At 41.3% G+C, this 24,115-nt stretch overlaps 1 protein-coding gene across 5 annotated transcripts in view; it reads right to left on the reverse strand.

Annotated features, from left to right (window-relative positions):
* Positions 1-24,115, reverse strand: part of SMC5 (structural maintenance of chromosomes 5) — a 281,105-nt gene that overhangs the window by 161,880 nt on the left and 95,110 nt on the right. For all 5 annotated transcript variants that reach the window (XR_011713331.1, XM_071666709.1, XM_071666711.1 and 2 more), the window contains one exon: positions 9,995-10,135. Coding sequence is in view for 4 of the 5 variants with exons in the window: in XM_071666709.1 (XP_071522810.1) it covers positions 9,995-10,135 (141 nt within the window). In the remaining variant the exon portion in view is untranslated. The remainder of the gene's footprint in view (positions 1-9,994; positions 10,136-24,115) is intronic.

A 24,115-nucleotide genomic window follows, 5' to 3' on the forward strand; every position in this document is an offset into this window, starting at 1 on the left:
TCAAACATACCACCTATCTCTCCTTTTTTTCTCATCTTGGTTACATCCACACACTTTTAGACACCCCAATCTGAGCTTTTGAGGAGGATGAGCATGCTCCGCGTTACTCCTTCTTCTGTTTCCCCTTTCAGAAAGTTAGAATACGAGGGAAGGGTTTCCAGCCACCCGCTCCCGTCCCCTTTAATCGCCTTTTACGGAACGTGAGGAATGCGTGGGAAGTATTCTTTCTCCCCATCCCCTATATCATATATTATTTATTCTATGCCGCTATCTCCCGCGTTAACGAGGTAGCGCATGGAAACAGACGAAAGAATGGCCCAAACCACTCACATACACATATATATACATACACGTCCACACACGCAAATAAACATACCTATACATCTCAACATATGCATATATATAGACACACAGACATATACATATATACACATGTACATAATTCATACTGGCTGCCTTTATTCATTCCAATCGCCACCCCGCCACATATGGAATAAAAACCCCCTCCCCCTCATGTGTATGAGGTAGCACTAGGAAAAGACAACAAAGGCCACATTCGTTCACACTCGGTCTCTAGCAGTCATGTAATAATGCACCGAAAACCACAGCTCCCTTTCCACATCCAGGCCACATAGAACTTTCCATGGTTTACCCCAGACGCTTCACATGCCCTGGTTCAATACAGTGACAGGACGTCGACCCCAGTATACCACATCGTTCCAATTCACTCTATTCCTTGCCCGCCTTTCACCCTCCTGCATGTTCAGGCCCTTATCACTCTAAATCTTTTCCCTCCATTTTTCCACCTCCAATTTGGTCTCCCACTTCTCCTCATTCCCTCCACCTCTGACACATATATCCTCTTGGTCAATCTTTCCTCACTCATTCTCTCCATATGACCAAACCATCTCAAAACACCCTCTTCTGCTCTCTCAATCACACTCTTTTTATTACCACACATCTCTCTTACCCTATTATCACTTACTCAATCAAACCACCTCACACCACATATTGTCCTCAAACATCTCATTTCCAGCATATCCACCCTCCTCCGCACAACTCTATCTATAGACCACACCTCGCAACCATAAAACATTGTTGGAGCCACTATTCCTTCAAACATACCCATTTTTGCTTTCCAAGATAATGTTCTCGACTTCCACACATTCTCCAACACTCCCAGAACTTTCGCCCCCTCCCCTACCCTATGATTCACTTCCGCTTCCATGGTTCCATCCGCTGCCAAATCCACTCGCAGATATCTAAAACACTTCACTTCCTCCAGTTTTTATCCATTCAAACTTACCTCCCAATTGACTTGTCCCTCAACCCTACTGTGCCTAATAACCTTGCTTTTATTCACATTCACTCTCAGCTTCCTTCTTTCACACACTTTACCAAACTCAGTCACCAACTTCTGCAGTTTCTCACATGAAACAGCCACCAGTGCTGTATCATCAGTGAACAACAACTGACTCACTTCCCAAGCTTTCTCATCCACAACAGACTGCATACTTCCCCTTTTTCCAAAACTCTTGTATTCACCTCCCAAACAACACCGTCCATAAATTAAACAACGATGGAGACATCACACACCCCTGCCGCAAACCTACATTCACTGAGAACCAATCACTTTCCTCTCTTCCTACACGTACACATGCCTTACATCCTTGATAAAAACTTTTCACTGCTTCTAACAACTTGCCTCCCACACCATATATATATATATATATATATATATATATATATATATATATATATATATATATATATATATATATATATATGAGATGTTTGAGGACAATGTGTGGTGTGAGGTGGTTTGATCGAGTAAGTAACGTAAGGGTAAGAGAGATGTGTGGAAATAAAAAGAGCGTGGTTGAGAGAGCAGAAGAGGGTGTTTTGAAATGGTTTGGTCACATGGAGAGAATGAGTGAGGAAAGATTGACCAAGAGGATATATGTGTCGGAGGTGGAGGGAACGAGGAGAAGAGGGAGACCAAATTGGAGGTGGAAAGATGGAGTGAAAAAGATTTTGTGTGATCGGGGCCTGAACATGCAGGAGGGTGAAAGGAGGGCAAAGAATAGAGTGAATTGGAGCGATGTGGTATACCGGGGTTGACGTGCTGTCAGTGGATTGAATCAAGGCATGTGTATGGGGGTGGGTTGGGCCATTTCTTTCGTCTGTTTCCTTGCGCTACCTCGCAAACGTGGGAGACAACGACAAAGAAAAAAAAAAAAAAAAAAAAAAAAAAAAAAAAAAAAAAAATATATATATATATATATATATATATATATATATATATATATATATATATATATATATATATATATTTTTTCGTACTATTCGCCATTTCCCGCATTAGCGAGGTAGCGTCAAGAACAGAGGACTGGGCCTTTGAGGGAATATCCTCACCTGGCCCCCTTCTCTGTTCCTTCTTTTGGAAAATTGAAAAAAAAAGAGGAGGAATTCCAGCCACCCGCTCCCTCCCCTTTTAGTTGCCTTCTACGACACGCAGGGAATACGTGGGAAGTATTCTTTCTCCCCTATCCCCAGGGATAATATATATATATATATATATATATATATATATATATATATATATATATATATATATATATATATATATATATATATATTTTTTTTTTTTTTTGAAGGTTTGTTGAATGTGTTTGATGACAGAGTGGCAGATATAGGGTGTTTTGGTCGAGGTGGTGTGCAAAGTGAGAGGGTTAGGGAAAATGATTTGGTAAATAGAGAAGAGGTAGTAAAAGCTTTAACGAAGATGAAAGCCGGCAAGGCAGCAGGTTTGGATGGTATTGCAGCGGAATTTATTAAAAAAGGGGGTGACTGTAATGTTGACTGGTTGGTAAGGTTATTTAATGTATGTATGATTCATGGTGAGGTGCCTGAGGATTGGCGGAATGCGTGCATAGTGCCATTGTACAAAGGCAAAGGGGATAAGAGTGAGTGCTCAAATTACAGAGGTATACGTTTGTTGAGTATTCCTGGTAAATTATATGGGAGGGTAGTGATTGAGAGGGTGAAGGCATGTACAGAGCATCAGATTGGGGAAGAGCAGTGTGGTTTCAGAAGTGGTAGAGATGTGTAGATCAGGTGTTTGCTTTGAAGAATGTATGTGAGAAATACTTAGAAAAACAAATGGATTTGTATGTTGCATTTATGGATCTGGAGAAGGCATATGATAGAGTTGATAGAGATAATCTGTGGAAGGTTTTAAGAATATATGGTGTGGGAGGCAAGTTGTTAGAAGCAGTGAAAAGTTTTTATCGAGGATGTAAGGCATGTGTACGTGTAGGAAAAGTGGAAAGTGATTGGTTCTCAGTGAATGTAGGTTTGTGGCAGGGGTGTGTGATGTCTCCATGGTTGTTTAATTTGTTTAAGGATGGGGTTGTTAGGGAGGTGAATGCAAGAGTTTTGGAAAGAGGGGCAAGTATGAAGTCTGTTGTGGATGAGAGAGCTTGGGAAGTGAGTCAGTTGTTGTTCGCTGATGATACAGCGCTGGTGGCTGATTCATGTGAGAAACTGCAGAAGCTGGTGACTGAGTTTGGTAAAGTGTGTGAAAGAAGAAAGTTAAGAGTAAATGTGAATAAGAGCAAGGTTATTAGGTACAGTAGGGTTGAGGGTCAAGTCAATTGGGAGGTAAGTTTGAATGGAGAAAAACTGGAGGAAGTAAAGTGTTTTAGATATCTGGGAGTGGATCTGGCAGCGGATGGAACCATGGAAGCGGAAGTGAATCATAGGGTGGGGGAGGGGGTGAAAATTCTGGGAGCATTGAAGAATGTTTGGAAGTCGAGAACATTATCTCGGAAAGCAAAAATGGGTATGTTTGAAGGAATAGTGGTTCCAACAATGTTGTATGGTTGCAAGGCGTGGGCTATGGATAGAGTTGTGTGCAGGAGGGTGGATGTGCTGGAAGTGAGATGTTTGAGGACAACATGTGGTGTGAGGTGGTTTGATCGAGTAAGTAATGCAAGGGTAAGAGAGATGTGTGGAAATAAAAAGAGTGTGGTTGAGAGAGCAGAAGAGGGTGTTTTGAAATGGTTTGGTCACATGGAAATAATGAGTGAGGAAAGATTGACAAAGAGGATATATGTGTCAGAGGTGGAGGGAATGAGGAGAAGTGGAAGACCAAATTTTAGGTGGAAAGACGGAGTGAAAAAGATTTAGAGTGATAAGGGCCTGAACATGCAGGAGGGTGAAAGGCGTGCAAGGAATAGAGTGAATTGGAACGATGTGGTATACCGGGGTCAACGTGCTGTCAATGGATTGAACTAGGGCATGTGAAGCATCTGGGGTAAACCATGGAAAGCTGTGTGGGGCCTGGATGTGGAAAGGGAGCTGTGGTTTTGGGCATTATTGCATGACACCTATCAGACTGAGTGTGAACGAATGGGGCCTTTGTTGTCTTTTCCTAGCGCTACCTCGCACACATGAGGGGGGAGGGGGATGGTATTCCATGTGTGGCGAGGAGGTGATGGAAATGAATAAAGGCTGACAATGTGAATTGTGTGCATGGGTATACATGTATGTGTCTGTGTGTGTATATATATGTGTACATTGAGATGTATAGGTATGTATTTTTGCGTGTGTGGACGTGTATGTGTATACACTTGTATGGGGGTGGGTTGGGCCATTTCTTTTGTCTGTTTCCTTGCGCTACCTCGCAAACGCGGGAGACAGCGGCAAAGCAAAAAAAAAAAAATATATATATATATATATATATATATTATATTTATTTCATTTATTTTGCTTTGTCGCTGTCTCCCACGTTTGCGAGGTGACGCAAGGGAGCAGACGAAAAAATGGCCCAACCTGCCCACATACACATGTATATACATACACGTCCACACACACAAATATACATACCTATACATCTCAATGGACACATATATATATACACACACAGACATATACATATATACACATGTACATAATTCATAGTCTGCCTTTATTTGTTCCCTGGGGATAGGGGAGAAAGAATACTTCCCACGTATTCCCTGCGTGTCGTAGAAGGCAACTAAAAGGGGAGGGAGCGGGAGGACTGGAAATCCTCCCCTCTCTCTCTTTTTTTTTTTTTTTAATTTTCCAAAAGAAGGAACAGAGAAGGGGGCCAGGTGAGGATATTCCCTCAAAGGCCCAGTCCTCTGTCCTTAACGCTACCTTGCTAATGCGGGGAATGGCGAATAGTTGGAAAGAAAGAAAGAATATATATATAAAGGGGATCAAGAATACTTCCCATGTATTCCCTGCGTGTCGTAGAAGGCAACTAAAAGGGGAGGGAGCAGGGGGCTGGAAATCCTCCCCTCTCGTTCTTTTTTTTTCATTTTTCAAAAGAAGGAACAGAGAAGGGGGCCAGGTGAGAATATTCCCTCAAAGGCCCAGTCCTCTGTTCTTAACACTACCTCGCTAATGTGGGAAATGGTGTATAGTATGAAAGAAAAAAAAAAAGAAGATATATACAAGAGTGGATGGGCCTTTCTTCATATGTTTCCTGGTGCTACCTCACTGGTGTGGGAAACAGCATTCAAGTATAATAAACTAAATCGATAAAATATATATTATTATTTTATTATACCTAACCACTGTCTCCCATGTTAGTGAGGTAACAAAAGGAAACAGATGAGGAATGGCCCAACCCACTCACATACACATGTGTATCCCTGGGGATATGGGAGAAACAATACTTCCCACATATTCCCCGCATGTCGTAGAAGGCGACTACAGGGGGCAGGAGTGGGAGCAGAGGGCTGGAAACCCCCCTCCTTGTATTCAAATTTCTAAAAGGGGAAACAGAAGAAAATATACACATAATATACATATAATATATACATAATATACACATAATATACACATGAGGGTGGAGGGGGATGTTATTCCATGTGTGGCGAGGTGGCGATGGGAATAAATAAAGGCAGACAGTATGAATTAGGTACATGTGTATATATGTATATGTCTGTGTGTGTATACATATGTGTACATTGAGATGTATAGGTATGTATATTTGCGTGTGTGGACGTGTATGTATATACATGTGTATGGGGGTGGGTTGGGCCATTTCTTTCGTCTGTTTCCTTGCGCTACCTCGCAAACGCGGGAGACAGCGACAAAGCAAAATAAATAATAAACAAATAAAATATATATATATATATATATCATTTATTTTCATTTATTGTTTAATTTGTTTATGGATGGGGTTGTTAGGGAGGTGAATGCAAGAGTTTTGGAAAGAGGGGCAAGTATGCAGTCTGTTGGGGATGAGAGAGCTTAGGAAGTGAGTCAGTTGTTGTTCGCTGATGATACAGCGCTGGTGGCTGATTCATGTGAGAAACTGCAGAAGCTGGTGACTGAGTTTGGTAAAGTGTGTGAAAGAAGAAAGTTAAGAGTAAATGTGAATAAGAGCAAGGTTATTAGGTACAGTAGGGTTGAGGGTCAAGTCAATTGGGAGGTAAGTTTGAATGGAGAAAAACTGGAGGAAGTAAAGTGTTTTAGATATCTGGGAGTGGATCTGGCAGCGGATGGAACCATGGAAGCAGAAGTGAATCATAGGGTGGGGGAGGGGGCAAAAATCCTGGGAGCCTTGAAGAATGTTTGGAAGTCGAGAACATTATCTCCGAAAGCAGAAATGGGTATGTTTGAAGGAATAGTGGTTCCAACAATGTTGTATGGTTGCGAGGTGTGGGCTATGGATAGAGTTGTGCGCAGGAGGGTGGATGTGCTGGAAATGAGATGTTTCAGGACAATATGTGGTGTGAGGTGGTTTGATCGAGTAAGTAATGTAAGGGTAGGAGAGATGTGTGGAAATAAAAAGAGCGTGGTTGAGAGCAGAAGAGGGTGTTTTGAAATGGTTTGGGCACATGGAGAGAATGAGTGAGGAAAGATTGACCAAGAGGATATATGTGTCGGAGGTGGAGGGAACGAGGAGAAGTGGGAGACCAAATTGGAGGTGGAAAGATGTAGTGAAAAAGATTTTGAGTGATCGGGGCCTGAACATGCAGGAGGGTGAAAGGCGGGCAAGGAATAGAGTGAATTGGATCGATGTGGTATACCGGGGTTGACGTGCTGTTACTGGATTGAATCAGGGCATGTAAAGCGTCTAGGGTAACCCATGGAAAGTTCTGTGGGGCCTGGATGTGGAAAGGGAGCTGTGGTTTTGGGGATTATTACATGACAGCTAGAGTCTGAGCGTGAACAAATGGTGCCTTTGTTGTCTTTTCCTAGCGCTACCTCGCACACATGAGGGGGGAGGGGGATGTTATTCCATGTGTGGCGAGGTGGCGATGGGAATAAATAAAGGCAGACAGTATGAATTATGTACATGTGTATATATGTATAAGTCTGTGTGTATATACATATATGTGTACATTGAGATGTATAGGTATGTATATTTGCGTGTGTGGACGTATATGTAAATACATGTATATGGGGGTGGGTTGAGCCATTTCTTTCGTCTGTTTCCTTGCACTACCTCGCAAACGCGGGAGACAGCGACAAAGCAAAATAAAAAATAAAAATAATAAAAAAATAATATATAAAACAGTACAATTTGGAGATAGTGTGAATGAGTATATGAAAGATGAAAGGAAGGAGCTGAGAGTAAATGTGAATAAAGGCAAAGTTATTAAGTTAGTAATACAAGGGCAATAGAAAGGTTTGGTAATAAAAAAAGTGTGGATGAGAGAGCTCAAAAGATTGTTGAAATGGTATGGATATAAGTAGAGAATGAGTGAGGATAGGTTGGCAAATATGATATATGTTAGAATTGGAGGGAACAAGAAGAAGGGGTGCATTAAACTGGAGGTGGAAGGATGGAGTGAAAAAGATTTTGAGTGTTTGGAGCCTGAACAAACAGGAAGGTGAAGACTGTGCATGGGATAGAGTGAGCTGGCATGATATGGTAAACTGGGGTTGACATACTGTCAATGGACTGAAGATGGGCATGTGAAGAGGCCAAGAGAAACAATAGAAAGGTCTGTGGGACTTGGTTGTGGTTAGGGGGCTGTGGTTTCAATGCATTACAAATGATAGATACAGAATGGATGTGAGTGAATGAGACCTTTTTTTTGTCTATTCCTGACACTACCTTGCTAATGTAGGAAACTGTAAAGAAGTATGAAAAAAAGTATGGAAAAATAATGCATGTGTTTGTGTTTGCAATTTGGAATTAACTATTTGAACTTTATGGGGTAGAAGTTATACACTTGTGGGGCCTCATCTATTAAACACAGTGTACTATCGTAAAACTTCTTAAATTTATGTATGCTGCATGCATTAAACCACATCCTGAATCACTTTATTCTATTTATCCATCAATCTTATAACGTAAAAGTACTGAACTCTTTTCAACAGGTTTCTTGCTCAATTCCATGTTATGTGTTCTAGTTGCTCTATTGCTACATCTCTCAAAGAACTGTTTACTGTTTATGTTACTGATCTGTTTTATAAGCTTAAAGGTCAGGGCACTCCTCACATTTCTCACCTAAGGTGGGCAAATTTAAAGCCTTTGGCCTTTCCCTGTAGTTCAGCTTCAGCTCTCTTAATTCTGATACCATCTTTGTTGTCTTCTCTGTACTTCCTTAGGTCCAAATGTGAGAAGTATATTTCAGTTCTAGCTTTTTGTAAGACATGAATCGCTTGCTAAATATTCCCTTCTCCATACACTTGAAATCTATTCTAATATTTACCAATACAAAATTTTTCTCCTTAACTATTCTCCTAATTTGGGACTTTGGTGAAATGCTAGGATGACATATGCAAGTTACTATAAATGATGAATGAAGGAAAGGATACTGATCTTCAAAGCTGGTTGCTGATTGGTTCAGAGAGCCACATTGCACATCCACATGCATGAGAGAATCCTAGAGATATGCTAATTCCCAGTAGCTTTTGGGACTGACTGTTGAATAGGCTGGATGCTGAAATCAGCCTCACAGTAACTGAAGACTGTGGCCAAGGCAGACCCATTTAATAAGCACTGGTGTGAATACCTTGGTCATTTACAAAGGGTGAGTGAAGTCTATTGCCTTCTTACCAAACTATAAGGTCTGGGTTCAGTCCTGATCTGATCATTCTAAGAGAATCTCTCATGCTCACAGAACAAACCACAGGGAGAAAAAATATGAAAAATGAAGTCATGACCAAGTGACCATTTGTCACTCAAACCAAAATTGTGTTTCACCTAATAGGAATTTCTGTCAATATATACAAGTGAAGATATTATTTTAGTAATAGCCATACAATAGATAGGACTGCCTGAGACTTTTTTTTTTTCATATGTCTAAATTTCTATCCCACCTTGACATTATAGCATTAGGAAAAACCAACAATAATCTCACTGGCAAACATCCCAAATCTAGTTGTCACATATTACATAATGCACATAAAAAAAACCTATTACTCACCATTTCTATACATCTATCTTTTATCATGAAATCTGCTCCTATTTCAATGGGTTGGACCAAGTTCAAACAGGATTGTATCTTTTATGGATATCAACTGGGAGCCCAAACCCTGCAGCTTCACTAAAAGCAGGGATATCCAATGCCACCTAGTACACTTCATACCTACAATATGGGTACACTTGGGGGAAGAATGCATGAAATGGTGTAAGCCAAGGAGGCATATAAGGACAAGGATTGGGATATCCAATGCCGCTGAGTAGACCTCATACCTACATCATGGGTATACTTAGGGGAAGAATGCATGAAAGTGTGTAGGCCAGGAAAGACTGTAAGGACAAGGATCAGTGGAGACTTCTGCCCTGGCCACCCCTTGATGGAAGTTCCCAGAGGGAATGGGCATCAGAGATATAGACAGAGAGATACACCAGCTTCATACCCTAAAACTCCATATTTACCTACCTGTAAAGGTAACCTTGCAAAAATTTTTCAATTTCAATAACCAAATTCTGAGAGTTGAATAAGGATAAATACAGATATCTCTAATGTTTTACAGGGAAGATATAAAATAACACCTTTTCCCGTAATAACTTCTTCATGTCACGCCAAACTTTCTTCTTATCATGCAAACTTTCACGTGCTGGTTTAACGCTTCTGAGCCTCTCATCCATCAACTGCTGAAACTGGTCACACTCCTCCTTGTGTAGAGCATAAACCTAATAAAAAAAAAAAAAAAGTCATGTAAGGTAAATCTTATTTCATGCCACAGCCAAAACTCAACTTTGTACATATATATAGATTCCAACAAAAGGAATAACTGAAGATGTTTAAAGACCAGAATGCCTGGGTTCAATTTTAAATGCACTTCTTTGATGTGAGTGTGGGTAAGAATAAGCAAATATAATACAATGAGCAGTGCTCATCACCTGGAGCAGAAACTCCCTAAACATACCTATTGATAAGCTGTGTGTGAAGATTTGGACACATGTGGTTTTCAGTTTAAAATATGGATTCTCCCATTCCATAAAACAATATATCAATATATAATTCTGAAATTATATGATACCCATTCTTCTAACAATTATACACTACAAACAATAATACATAGCTAAAGCTGATAAAGTTAAGTATACTCATCGAAGAATTTTACTACAAACTGCTCTAAAACACTTTCAGGATCCCTCAACAAAATACAAAATACTAACATAAGCATCTGTAATGGAAACTACTTTCAGGTCCAGGGTAAAGTTTCATTCCATTGCAGCCTTACTTCATTGAGGCAATTTGTAATCTAAAACAAATGATGCTTTAACCCTCTGGCTGTGTGTATATTATGATTCTGTAGGCAGTTCCCTCGTGATGTCACTTCTAAAGAAAAAATAATATAAATGAAAAAATAAAAGATAAAAATAAGTTAACAAATAATAATATCATGTTAGACCATCAAGTTTCCACATATAGCACTTAGATTCCATAATGAAACAAACAATGGATAGTGAAAAAATCAATATTCCAAAAAATAAGAAAAATAGAAAACCTTCCCTCCCTGTATTAAACTTTCTAAAAGGGGAAACAGAAGAAGGAGCCATGCGAGGAGTGCTCATCCTCTTCAAAGGCTCAGACTGGGGTGTCTAAATGCTTGTGGATGTAACCAAGGTGAGAAATAAGGAGAGATAGGTAGTATGTTTGAGGAAAAGAACCTGGATGTTTTGGCTCTGAGTGAAATATAGCTCAAGAGTAAAGAGGAAGAGTAGTTTGGGAATGTCTCAGGGGTAAAAGTCAGGGGTTGGTGAGAGGACAAGAGCAAAGGAAGGAGTAGCACTACTTCTGAAGCACGAGTTGTGGGAGTATGTGATAGAATGCAAGAAAGCAAACTCTAGGTTGATATGGGTAAAACTAGAAGTGGATGGAGAGATATGGGCAATCATTGTGCCTATGCACCTGGTCATGAGAAAAAAGATCGTAAGAAGCAAGTCCTTTGAGAGCAGCTGAGTGTGTGTGTGTGTTAGCAGTTTTGATGAACGAGACCAGTTTAAAGTGATGGGCGATCTGAGTGCAAAGGTGAGTAATGTGGCAGTTGAGGGTATAATTGGTGTACATGGCGTGTTTATTGATGTAAATGGAAATGGTGAAGAGCTTGTAGATTTGTATGCAGAAAAAGGACCGGTGATTGGGAATACCTGGTTTAAAAACAGATATACATAAGTATACGTATGTAAGTAGGAGAAATGGCAAGAGAGCGTTATTGGATTACGTGTTAATTGATAGGTGTGTGAAAGAGAGACTTTTGGATATTAATGTGCTGAGAGGGGCAACTGAAGGGATGCCTGATCATTATCTTGTGGAGGCAAAGAAGATATGTAGAGGCTTTCAGAAAAGAAGAATGTTGGGGTGAAGAGAATAGTGAGAGTAAGTGAGCTTGGAGATTTGTGTGAGGAAGTACCAGGAGAGATTAAGGGCAGAATGGAAAAAGGTGAGAGCAAATGATGTAAGGGGAGTGGGGGAGGAATGGGTTGCATTTAGGAAAGCGGTGTTGGCTTGCGCAAAAGATGCTTGTGGCATGAAAAACGTAGGAGGTGGGCAGATTAGAAAGGGTAGTGAGTGGTGGGATGAAGTAAGATTGTTAGTGAAAGATAAGAGAGAGGCGTTTGGACGATTTTTGCAGAGAAGCAGTGCAAATGACTGGGAGATGTACAAAAGAAAGAGGCAGGATGTCAAGAGAAGGTGCAAGAGGTGAAAAAAAGGGCAAATGAGAGTTGAGGCGAGAGAGTATCATTAAATTTTAGGGAGCATAAAAAGATGTTTTGGAAGGAGGTAAATAAAGTGTGTAAGACAAAATAACAAAGGGGAACATTGGGGAAGGAGGCTAATGGGAGGTAAAAACAAACAGTGGTGAAGTGATGAGATACGGTGAGTAGTTTTGAGGGTTTGTTGAATGTGTTTGATGACAGAGTGGCAGATAGGGTGTTTTGGTCAAGGTGGTGTGTGAAGTGAGAGGGATAATGGTTTAGTAAACAGAAAAGAGGTAGTGAAAGCTTTGCGGAAGAAGAAAGCTGGCAAGGCAGTGGGTTTGGATGGTATTGCAGTGGAATTTATCAAAAAGGGGGTGACTGTGCTGTTGATTGGGTGGTAAGGATATTCAATGCATGTATGGTTCATGGCGAGGTGCATGAGGATTGGCGGAATGCATACATAGTGCCATTGTACAAAGGCAAGGGGCTAAATGTGAGCGTTCAAATTAAAGAGGTATAGGTTTGTTGAGTATTCCTGGGAAATTATATGGGAGGGTATTGACTGAGAGGGTAAAAGCATGTACAGAGCATCAAATTGGAGAAGAGCAGTGTGGTTTCAGAAGTGGTAGAGGATGTGTGGATCAGGTGTTTGCTTTGAAGAATGTATGTGAGAAATACTTAGAAAAACAGATGCATTTGTATGTAGCATTTATGGATCTGGCGAAGGCATATGAGAAGGTTGATTGAGATGTTTTGTGGAAGGTATTAAGAGTATATGGTTTGGGAGGTAAGTTGCTAGAAGCAGTGAAAAATTTACCAATGATATTAGCCATGTGTACAGGTAGGAAGAGCGGAAAGTGATTGGTTCTCAGTGAATTTTGGTTTGTGGCAAGGATGCATGATGTCTCCATGGTTGTTTAATTTGTATATGGGTGGGGTTGTTAGGGAGGTGAATGCAAGAGTTTTGGAGCGAGGGGCAAATATGCAGTCTGTTGTGGATGAGAGGGTTTGGAAGTGAGTCATTTGTTGTTCGCTGATGATACAGCGTTGATGGCTGATTCAGGTGAGTAACTGCAGAAGTTGGTGACTGAGTTTGGTAAAGGGTGTGAAAGAAGAAAGCTGAGACTCAATTAAAATTAGAGCAAAGTTATTAAGTTCAGTAGGGTTGATGGACAAGTCAACTGGAAGGTAAGTCTGAATGGAGAAAAACTGGAGGAAGTGAAGTATTTTAGATATCTGGGAGTGGATTTAGCAGTGGAGTTTTGGAGCAAGGGGCAAGTATGCAGTCTGTTGTGGATGAGAGGGCTTGGGAAGTCAGTTGTTGTTCGCTGATGATACAGCGCTGATGGCTGATTCAGGTGAGTAACTGCAGAAGTTGGTGACTGAGTTTGGTAAAGTGTGTGAAAGAAGAAAGCTGAGACTCAATTTGAATTACAGCAAGGTTATTAAGTTCAGTAGGGTTGATGGACAAGTCAATTGGGAGGTAAGTCTAAATGGAGAAAAACTGGAGGAAGTGAAGTATTTTAGATATCTGGGAGTGGATTCAGCAGTGGATGGAACTAAGGAAGCAGAAGCAAGTCATAGGGTGGGGAGGGGGCAAAGGTTCTGGGAGCAGTGAAGAATGTGTGGGAGGCAAGAACGTTATTTTGGAGAACAAAAATGAGTATGTTCAAAGCAAACACCTGATCCACACATCCTCTACCACTTCTGAAACTACACTGCTCTTCCCCAATCTGATGCTCTGTACATGCCTTCACCCTCTCAATCAATACCCTCCCATATAATTTCCCAGGAATACTCAACAAACCTATACCTCTGTAATTTGAACACTCACCTTTATCTCCTTTGCCTTCGTACAAAGGCACCATGTATGCATTCCACCAATCCTTAGGCATTTCACCATGAGCCATTCATACATTGAATATCCTCACAAACCAGTCAACAACACAGTCACCCCTTTTTTTAATAAATTCCACTGCAATACCATCCAAACTCACAGCTTTGCTGGCTTTCATCTTCCACAAAGCTTTCACTACCTCTTCTCTGTTTACCAAATCATTATCCCTCACCCTCTCACTTCACACACCACCACGACCAAAACACCCTATATCTGCCACTCTATTATCTAGCACATTCAACAAACCTTCAAAATACTCACTACATCTCCTTCTCACATCTCTTATGTGTGGTAATAAAAAGAGTGTGGTTGAGAGAGCAGAAGAGGGTATATAGAAATGATTTGGTAACATGGAAAGAATGAGTGAGGCAAGATTGGCAAAGAGGATACGTGTCAGAGGTAGAGGGAACAAGGAGAAGTGGGAGACCAAATTGGAGGTTGAAGGATGGAGTGAAAAAGAGTATAATAAAAAATTGAAAAGACTGCAACAAATACAGTATAATGGGGAGTATAGGAATATAAGGAACCCTCCTTTATTCAAAGAGCAGAATGATGGAAGAAATGGAGGATAGTGAGGTAGTTGCAGCAGATAGTAGTAGGTAGGCATCGAACGATCACAGAGGTATATTACCAGTAATACCCACCTGGGTATCAGGAGGGTTAGCGATATCTGCTTAGTGAGCCAGCACTTTAGCGGTTGTCAAGTTGTGCTCCTCAGACCTAGGTAGCTGTCTTTTCTTTCTGCCTCACTAACATGTGGATTACTGTCATTCTATCCACAAGCATACAACATCTCCTTGTCATATGTAACACTTGACAACACTTAACTCATGCAGCTCATTCTTCATAACTCTAGATTTTCCTATGGTGAGCACCATGCACTAGTCCTGCCTTCTGCCAAATGGTAGCAACAGATAGAAGTAGTAGGTAGGAAAATTTAGCCTGGAGCATTAGGTAGAGAGATTGGGAAGTAGTAGTAGGCACAAGCATAAGATAGCAGCAGTCATTAGAAACACTGGGTAGGAGCCACTGCAAACACTGCACAAGACGCCCTTTGCCAGTGGCCTGTTAAGGGTGAGGCACTAAAGGATAAGAAGCAGCACTGGAGTTCTTTTGTTATGGAGACTGTTGCCAAGGCCGTGCCATTAAGGGGGTTCCAACTGGAACAGGCGTAGTTTCAGTGTATTAGAAATGACAGCTAGAGAATGGATGTAAGCTAATGAGACCATTTCATGTCATGGCTTCCCCCATTTTCTTCATATGCCCTGGCTCCATCCAATGACATCATGTCACCCGCTATATACCACATCGGGCCAATTCACTATATCCCATACACAACTTTCATCCTTCTGCAGACTCGACCTGAAAGCACTCAAAAATTTGTTCACTCCATCCTTCCATCTCCAACTGGGTCTCACCCTTCTCCTTGTGCCCTCCACTTCTGACACATATATCCTCTTTGTGAAACTCTCCACCTATTCCTCTCAATATATCCAAACCACTTCAGCAAACTCTCTTTAGCTCTGCCAACGATACCCCTCTTTTTACCAAACCTTTCTCTTATCATTTCTTACTCAAATAACCCTCCTCTCTACACACTTTCCTAAAACATTTCATTTCCAACACATTCACCCTCTTTCATACATACTCAAACATAGTCCATACCTTGTATCCACACAACACCATTGGGACAACTATACCCTTAAACATGCCCATCTTTACCATGTCAGGTACTGACCTCTTTCCAAATCCTCTTCAATGCTCCCAAGATATTCACCCTCTTCCCCTTCCAATAACCCACTTCAACTCCCATGGTTCCATTCACTGCCATGTCCACTACCAGTTACCTACAACACTTCATTTCCTCCAAGTTTTCTCCAATCAAACTAACACCCGTCTCTTTGCACTGCTGAACCTAATAACCTTGCTTTTATTCATATTTATCCTCAACTTCCTCCCTTCACACACTCTCCCAAACTCGAACACTATTAAAGTATTTTCTCACTCCAATAAGCCAACAGCACTATGTTATCAGCAAACTAATAACTCTCCTCCCAGATCCCCCACCCTTAGTACACAGCATAACCACCCCTCTCTCCATGACCCTTGGATTTACCTCTATCACTACCCACCTTCCACAATCATATTAAGCAGCTACAGTGACATCACACACTCCTACTGCAAACCCACCTTCATGTGGAACCATTCACCCTTCACTCTACCTATTTACACAAACAACTTAATCTCAATAAAAACTCCTTACTGCTTATAACAACTTTCCTCCCACACCATGTATTCATTAAACCTTCCACAAAGCACAAAGTATTTATATCAACCCCACCATGTGTTACCTCCAGCTTCATAAATTTATTTTCATTTTATTTCATATATGTTGCCATTTCCCATCATTAGCATAGGAGCACCATGAATAATCCACTGAAAAAAAACCCATAACCGGGCCCAACATACCTTTACAAGGTTTTGCCCTGCTGCTTCATATGACAGTACATCAGCCCCTGAATACCATATCACTCCAATCAATCCTATCCTGTGCACGCATTTCACCCTCCACAAGCATACAATAGCATGTTCAAGCCCGGAACTTTCAATATCATTTTTACTGCATCCTTCCACTTCCAATTTGGTGTCCCCCTTCTCCTTGCCCCTTCCACATCTGACACATATATCCTCTTTGTCAACTTCTCTTCAATGATTCTCACCCTGTATCTAAACCATTTCAGCACACCCTCTTAAGCTCTCTCAACCATGCTCTTCTAATTACCACATCTCTCTCCTTCTCCTATCTTTACTTACTCAATCAACCCTCCTCACTCCATAGGTTGTTCTTATATGATTCTAACACATCCATCCTCTTACATACATTCTCATCTATCCCAGACATCCAAACAATATTCTTAGGACTAATACCATACTTTGTCGCTGTCTCTCGCGTTAGCGAGGTAGCGCAAGGAAACAGACGAAAGAATGGCCCAACCCACCCACATACTATGTATATACATACATGTCAACACACAGCACATATACATATCTACATATCTCAATGTATACATATATATACACACACAGACATATACATATGTACACATGTACATAATTCATAGTCTGCCCTTATTCATTTCCGTCGCCAACCCGACACACGAAATGAAAACCCCCTCCCCCCGCATGTGCACGGGGTAGCGCTACGAAAAGACAACAAAGGCCACATTCGTTCACACTCACTCTCTAGCTGTCATGTATAATGCACCGAAACCACAGCTCCCTTTCCACAACCAGGCCCCACAAAACTTTCCATGGTTTACCCCAAATGCTTCACATACCCTGGTTCAATCCACTGACAGCACGTCGAACCTGGTACACCACATCGTTCCAATTCACTCTATTCCTTGCACACCTTTCACCCTCCTGCATGTTCAGGCCCCAATCACTCAACATCTTTTTCACTCCATCTCCAACCTCCAATTTGGTCTCCCACTTCTCCTCATTCCCTCCACCTCTGACACACGTCCTCTTTGTCAATTTTTCCTCACTTATTCTCTCCATGTGACCAAACCAAACCATTTCAAAACACCCTCTTCTGCCCTCTCAACCACACTCTTTTTATTACCACACATCTCTCTTACCCTTTCATTACTTACTCGATCAAACCACCTCACACCACATATTGTCCTCAAACATTTCATTTCCAGCACAACATACCCATTTTTGCTTTCCAAGATTATGTTCTCAACTTCCACACATTTTTCAACACTCCCAGAACTTTCGCAACCTCCCCCACCCTATGATTCACTTCCGCTTCCATGGTTCCATCCGCTGCCAAATCCACTCCTAGATATCTAAAACACTTCACTTCCTCCAGTTTTTCTCCATTCAAACTTACCTCCCAATTGACTTGACCCTCAACCCTACTGTACCTAATAACCTTACTCTTATTCACATTTACTCTTAACTTTCTTCTTTCACACACTTTACCAAACTCAGTCACCAGCTTCTGCAGTTTTTTACATGAATCAGCCACCAGAGCTGTATCATCAGCGAACAACAACTGACTCACTTCCCAAGCTCTCTCATCCACAACAGACTGCATAACTGCCTCTCTTTCCAAAACTCTTGCATTCACCACCCTAACAACCCCATCCATAAACAAATTAAACAACCATGGAGACATCACACACCCCTGCCGCAAACCAACATTCACTGAGAACCAATCACTTTCCTCTCTTCCTACACAAACACATGCCTTACATCCTCAATAAAAACTTTCCACTGCTTCTAACAACTTATCTCCCACACCATATATTCGTAATACCTTCGACAGAGCATTTATATCATATGCTTTCTCCAGATCCATAAATGCTACATACAAATCCATTTGCTTTTCTAAGTATATCTCACAAACATTCTTCAAAGCAAACACCTGATCCACACATCCTCTACCACTTCTGAAACCACACTGCTCTTCCCCAATCTGATGCTCTGTACATGCCTTCACCCTCACAATCAAAACCCTCCCATATAATTTCCCAGGAATACTCAACAAACTTATACCTCTGTAATTTGAGCACTCACTCTTATCCCCTTTGCCTTTGTACAGTGGCACTATGCAAGCATTCCTCCAATCCTCAGGCACCTCACCATGAGTCATACATACATTAAATAACCTTACCAACCAGTCAACAATACAGTCACCCCCTTTTTAATAAATTCCGCTGCAATACCATTCACACCCGCTGCCTTGCCGGCTTTAATCTTCCGCAAAGCTTTTACTACCTCTTCTCTGTTTACCGAATCTTTCTCCCTAACCCTCTCACTTTGCACACCACCTTGACCAAAACACCTTATATCTGCCACTCTATCATCAAACACATTCAACAAACCTTCAAAATATTCACTCCATCTCCTCACTCCACCACTACTTGTCATCACTTCCCCATTAGCCCCCTTCACTGAAGTTCCCATTTGTTCCCTTGTCTTATGCACTTTAATTACCTCCTTCCAAAACATCTTTTTATTCTCCCTAAAATTTAATGATACTCTCTCACCCCAACTCTCATTTGCCCTCTTTTTCACCTCTTGCACCTTTCTCTTGACCTCCTGTCTCTTTCTTTTATACATCTCCCACTCATTTGCATTATTTCCCTGCAAAAATCGTCCAAATGCCTCTCTCTTCTCTTTCACTAATAATCTTACTTCTTCAACCCACCACTCACTACCCTTTCTAATCTGCCCACCTCCCACACTTCTCATGCCACAAGCATCTTTGGCACAAGCCATCACTACTTCCTTACATACATCCCATTCCTCCCCCACTCCCCTTATGTCCTTTGCTCTCACCTTTTTCCATTCTGTACTCAGTCTCTCCTGGTACTTCCTCACACAAGTCTCTTTCCCAAGCTCACTTACTCTCACCACTCTCTTCACCCCAACATTCTCTCTTCTTTTCTGAAAACCTCTACAAATCTTCACCTTCGCCTCCACAAGATAGTGATCAGACATCCCTCCAGTTGCACCTCTCAGCACATTAGCGTCCAAAAGTCTCTCTTTCGCGCGCCTATCAATTAACACATAATCCAATAACACTCTCTGGCCATCTCTCCTACTTACATACGTATACTTAAATATATCTCTCTTTTTAAACCAGGTATTCCCAATCACCAGTCCTTTTTCACCACATAAATCTACAAGCTCTTCACCATTTCCATTTACAACAATGAACACCCCATGTACACCAATTATTCCCTCAACTGCCACTTTATTCACCTTTGCATTCAAATCACCCATCACTATAACACAGTCTCGTGCATCAAAACTACTTACACACTCACTCAGCTGCTCCCAAAACACTTGCCTCTCATGATCTTTCTTCTCAAGCCCAGGTGCTTATGCACCAATATTCACCCACCTCTCTCCATCCACTTTCAGTTTTGCCCATATCAATCTAGAGTTTACCTCCTTACACTCCATCACATACTCCCACAACTCCTGTTTCAGGATTAGTGCTACTCCTTCCCTTGCTCTTGTCCTCTCACTAACCCCTGACTTTACTCCCAAGACATTCCCAAACCACTTTTCCCCTTTACCCTAGAGCTTTGTTTCACTCAGAGCCAAAACATCCAGGTTCCTTTCCTCAAACATACTACCTATCTCTCCTTTTTTCTCATCTTGGTTACATCCTCACACATTTAGACACCCCAATCTGAGCCTTCGAGGAGGATGAGCACTTCCTGCGTGACTCCTTCTTCTGCTTCCCCAGCTCTAGCCCCCAGCTCCCTTCCCTTTTAGTTGCCTTCTACAACACGTGAGGAATGCATGGGACGTATTCTTTCTCCCCTATCCTGAGGACTAATATACCTTCAAAAATACCAATTTTCTCAATTGCAGATAGTGACTTCTCTTTCCACACATTCCTTAATTCTCCTCTGCCCCATCACTAACTCACAATGCCTTAGTTCATGGCCAATGAATTCCATTTCCCAATCCACATTCCCACACAAACTACAGAGGTCTGTGTAGTTTCTATGATGATAGTCCCTCTTAGAAATACTTACTTAGATTGATTCCTTCATTCTTTTCTCTTATTTTTTTGTTTTCACCTAGGATTGCTTTCATCAGAGGTAAAAATTAAAGCAATAAATAACAATATAAAAAAGTCAATGCATATGATAAATACACATATGAGCAATTAAAATGATGAAACTCCAACAGTTAACACCACAGTAATTCTAAGTACCTATAGCAAAAAAAATCCACATTTTGCTTTTCATTCTGAGAATCCAATAGTTAATACCAAAGTAATTTTAAGTATCTCTAGTAAAAAAAATCCACATTTCTCTTTTCATTTCTATTCATCTATTATACTTAATCACCATCTCCCGCATTAGCAAGGTAGCACAAGGAAACATGAAACAATGGCCCAACCCACCCACATACACATGTATATACATAAATGCCCACACACACACACATATATACTTACCTTTTCATTTCAACGTATACATACCTTTACATATATACACATGTACATATTCATACATGCTGCCTTCATCCACTCCCGTCACCACCCCACCACACATGAAATAGCATCCCCCCCGAGAGGTAGCACTAGGAAAAGACAAAAAAGGTCACATTCGTTCACACTCAGTCTCTAACTGTCATGTGTAATGCAACGAAACCACAGCTCCCTTTCCACATCCAGGCCATGCAAAACTTTCCATGGTTTACCTCAGACGCTTCACATGCCCTGGTTCAATCCACTGACAGCACGTCAACCCCGGTATACCACATCGTTCCAATTCATTCTACTCCTTGAATGCCTGTATGTTCAGACCCCAATTGCTCAAAATCTTTTTCGCTCCATCCTTCCACCTCTAATTTGGTCTCCCACTTCTCATTCCCTCTCCCTCTGACACATATATCCGCTTTGTCAATCTTTCCTCACTCATTCTCTCCATGTGACCAAACCATTTCAATATACCCTCTTCTGCTCTCTCAACCACACCCTATTTATTACCACACATCTCTCTTACCCTTTCATTACTTACTCCATCAAACAACCTCACACCACATGTTGTCCTCAAACATTTCATTTCCAACACATCCACCCTCCTTCGCACAACTCTATCTATAATCCATGCCTCGCAACCATATAACACTGTTAAAACCACTATTCCTTAAAACATACCCATTTTTGCTCTACGAGACAACATTCTCGCCTTCCACACATTCTTCATTACTCCCAGAATCTTCGCCCCCTCCCCCACCCTGTGACCCACTTCCGCTTCCATGGTTCCATCTGCTGCCAAATCCACTCCCAGATATCTAACACTTTACTTCCTCCAGTTTTTCTCCATTCAAACTTACCTCCCAATTGACTTGTCCCTCAACCTTACTGTACCTAATAACCTTGCTCTTATTCACATTTACTCTCAGCTTTCTTCTTTCACACACTTTACCAAACTCAGTCACCAGCTTCTGCCGTTTCTCAACCGAATCAGCCACCGGCATCAGCGAACAACAACTGACTCACTTCCCAAGCCCTCTCATCTACAACAGACTACATACTTGCCCCTCTATCCAAAACTCTTGCACTCACCTCCCTAACCACCCCATCCATAAACAAATTAATCAACCATGGAGACATCATGCACCCTGCCGCAAACCAACATTCACTGAGAACCAACCACTTTCCTCTCTTCCTACTCGTACACATGCCTTACATCCTCAATAAAAACTTTTCACTGCTTCTACCAACTTATCTCCCACACCATATACTCTTAATACCTTCCACAAAGCATCTCTATCAACCCTATCACATGCCTTCTTCAGATCCATAAAGGATGCATACAAATCCATCTGTTTTTCTAAGTATTTCTCACATACATTCTTTAAAGCAAACACCTGGTCCACACGTCCTCTACCACTTCTGAAACCACACAGCTCTTCCCATATCTGATGCTCTGTACAGGCCTTTGTCCTCTCAATCAATACCCTCCCATATAATTTCCTCGGAATACTCAACAAACTTATACCTCTGTAATTTGGACTTTCACCTTCATCCCTTTTGCCTTTATACAATGGCACTATGCATGCATTCCGCCAACCCTCAGGCACTTCATCATAAACCACACATACACTGAATATTCTTACCAACCAATCAACAACACAGTCACCCCCTTTTTTTTTTAATAAATTCCACTGAAATACTATCCAAACCCACTGCCTTGCCGGCTTTCATCTTCCGTAAACCTTTCACTACCTCTTCTCTGTTTACCAAACCATTCTCCCTGACCCTCTCACTTCACACACCACCTCGACTAAAACACCCTATATCTGCCACTCTATCATCAAACACATTCAACAGACCTTCAAAATACTCACTTCATCTCCTCACTTCACAACTCCTTGTTATTATAAGCCTCCCCATTTGCCCCCTTCACCGATGTTCTCATCTGTTCTCTTATCTTACGCACTTTATTTACCACCTTCCATAACATATTTCTATTCTGCCTAAAATTTAATGATACTCTCACCCGAACTCTCATTTGCCCTCTCTTTCACCTCTTGCACCTTTCTCTTGACCTCCTGCCTCATTCTTTTATACATCTCCCAGTCATTTGCACTTCTTCCCTGCAAATATCATCCAAACGCCTCTCTCTTCTCTTTCACTAGCAATATTACTTCATCCCACCACTCAATACCCTTTCTAATCTGCCCACCTCCCACCTTTCTCATGCCACAAGCATCTCCTTCTCACTTCACCACTACTTGTTATTACCTCCCCATTTGTCCCCTTAACCAATGTTCCCATTTGTTCTCGTCTTAAGCACTTTACCTCCCTCCAAAACATCTTTTTATTCTTCTTAAAATTTAATGATACTCTCTCACCCCAGCTCTCATTTGCCCTCTTTTTCACCTCCTGCACCTTTCTCTTGATCTCATGCCACTTTCTTTTATACATCTCCCAGTCAATTGCACTACTTCCCGGCAAAGATCATCCAAACGCCTCTCTCTTCTCTTTCACTAACAATCTTACTCTATCCCACCACTCACTACCCTTTCTAATCTGCCCACCTCCCACCTTTCTCATGTCACAAGCATCTTTTGCACAACCCATCACTGCTTCCCTAAATACATCCCATTCCTCCCCAATTCCCCTTACATCATTTGCTCTCACCTTTTGCCATTCTGCACTAAATCTCTCCTGATACTTCCTCACACAGGTCTCCTTTCCAAGCTCACTTACTCATTTCACCCTAACATTCTCTCTTCTTTTCTGAAAACCTCTACAAATCTTCACCTTCACAAGATAATGATCAGACATCCCTACAGCTGCCCCTCTCAGCACATTAACATCCAGAAGTCTCTCTTTCACACTCCTATCAATTAACACGTAATCCAATAACTCTCCGGCCTCTCTCCTACTTACACATACTTATGTATATCTCTTTAAACCAGGTATTCCCAATCACCAGTCCTTTTTCAACACACAAATTACAAGCTCTTCACCATTTCCATATACATCACTGAACACCCGATGTACACCAATTATA

Source organism: Panulirus ornatus, chromosome 11 (genome assembly GCF_036320965.1).
Source record: "Panulirus ornatus isolate Po-2019 chromosome 11, ASM3632096v1, whole genome shotgun sequence".
Taxonomy (NCBI): Eukaryota; Metazoa; Arthropoda; class Malacostraca; order Decapoda; family Palinuridae; genus Panulirus; species Panulirus ornatus.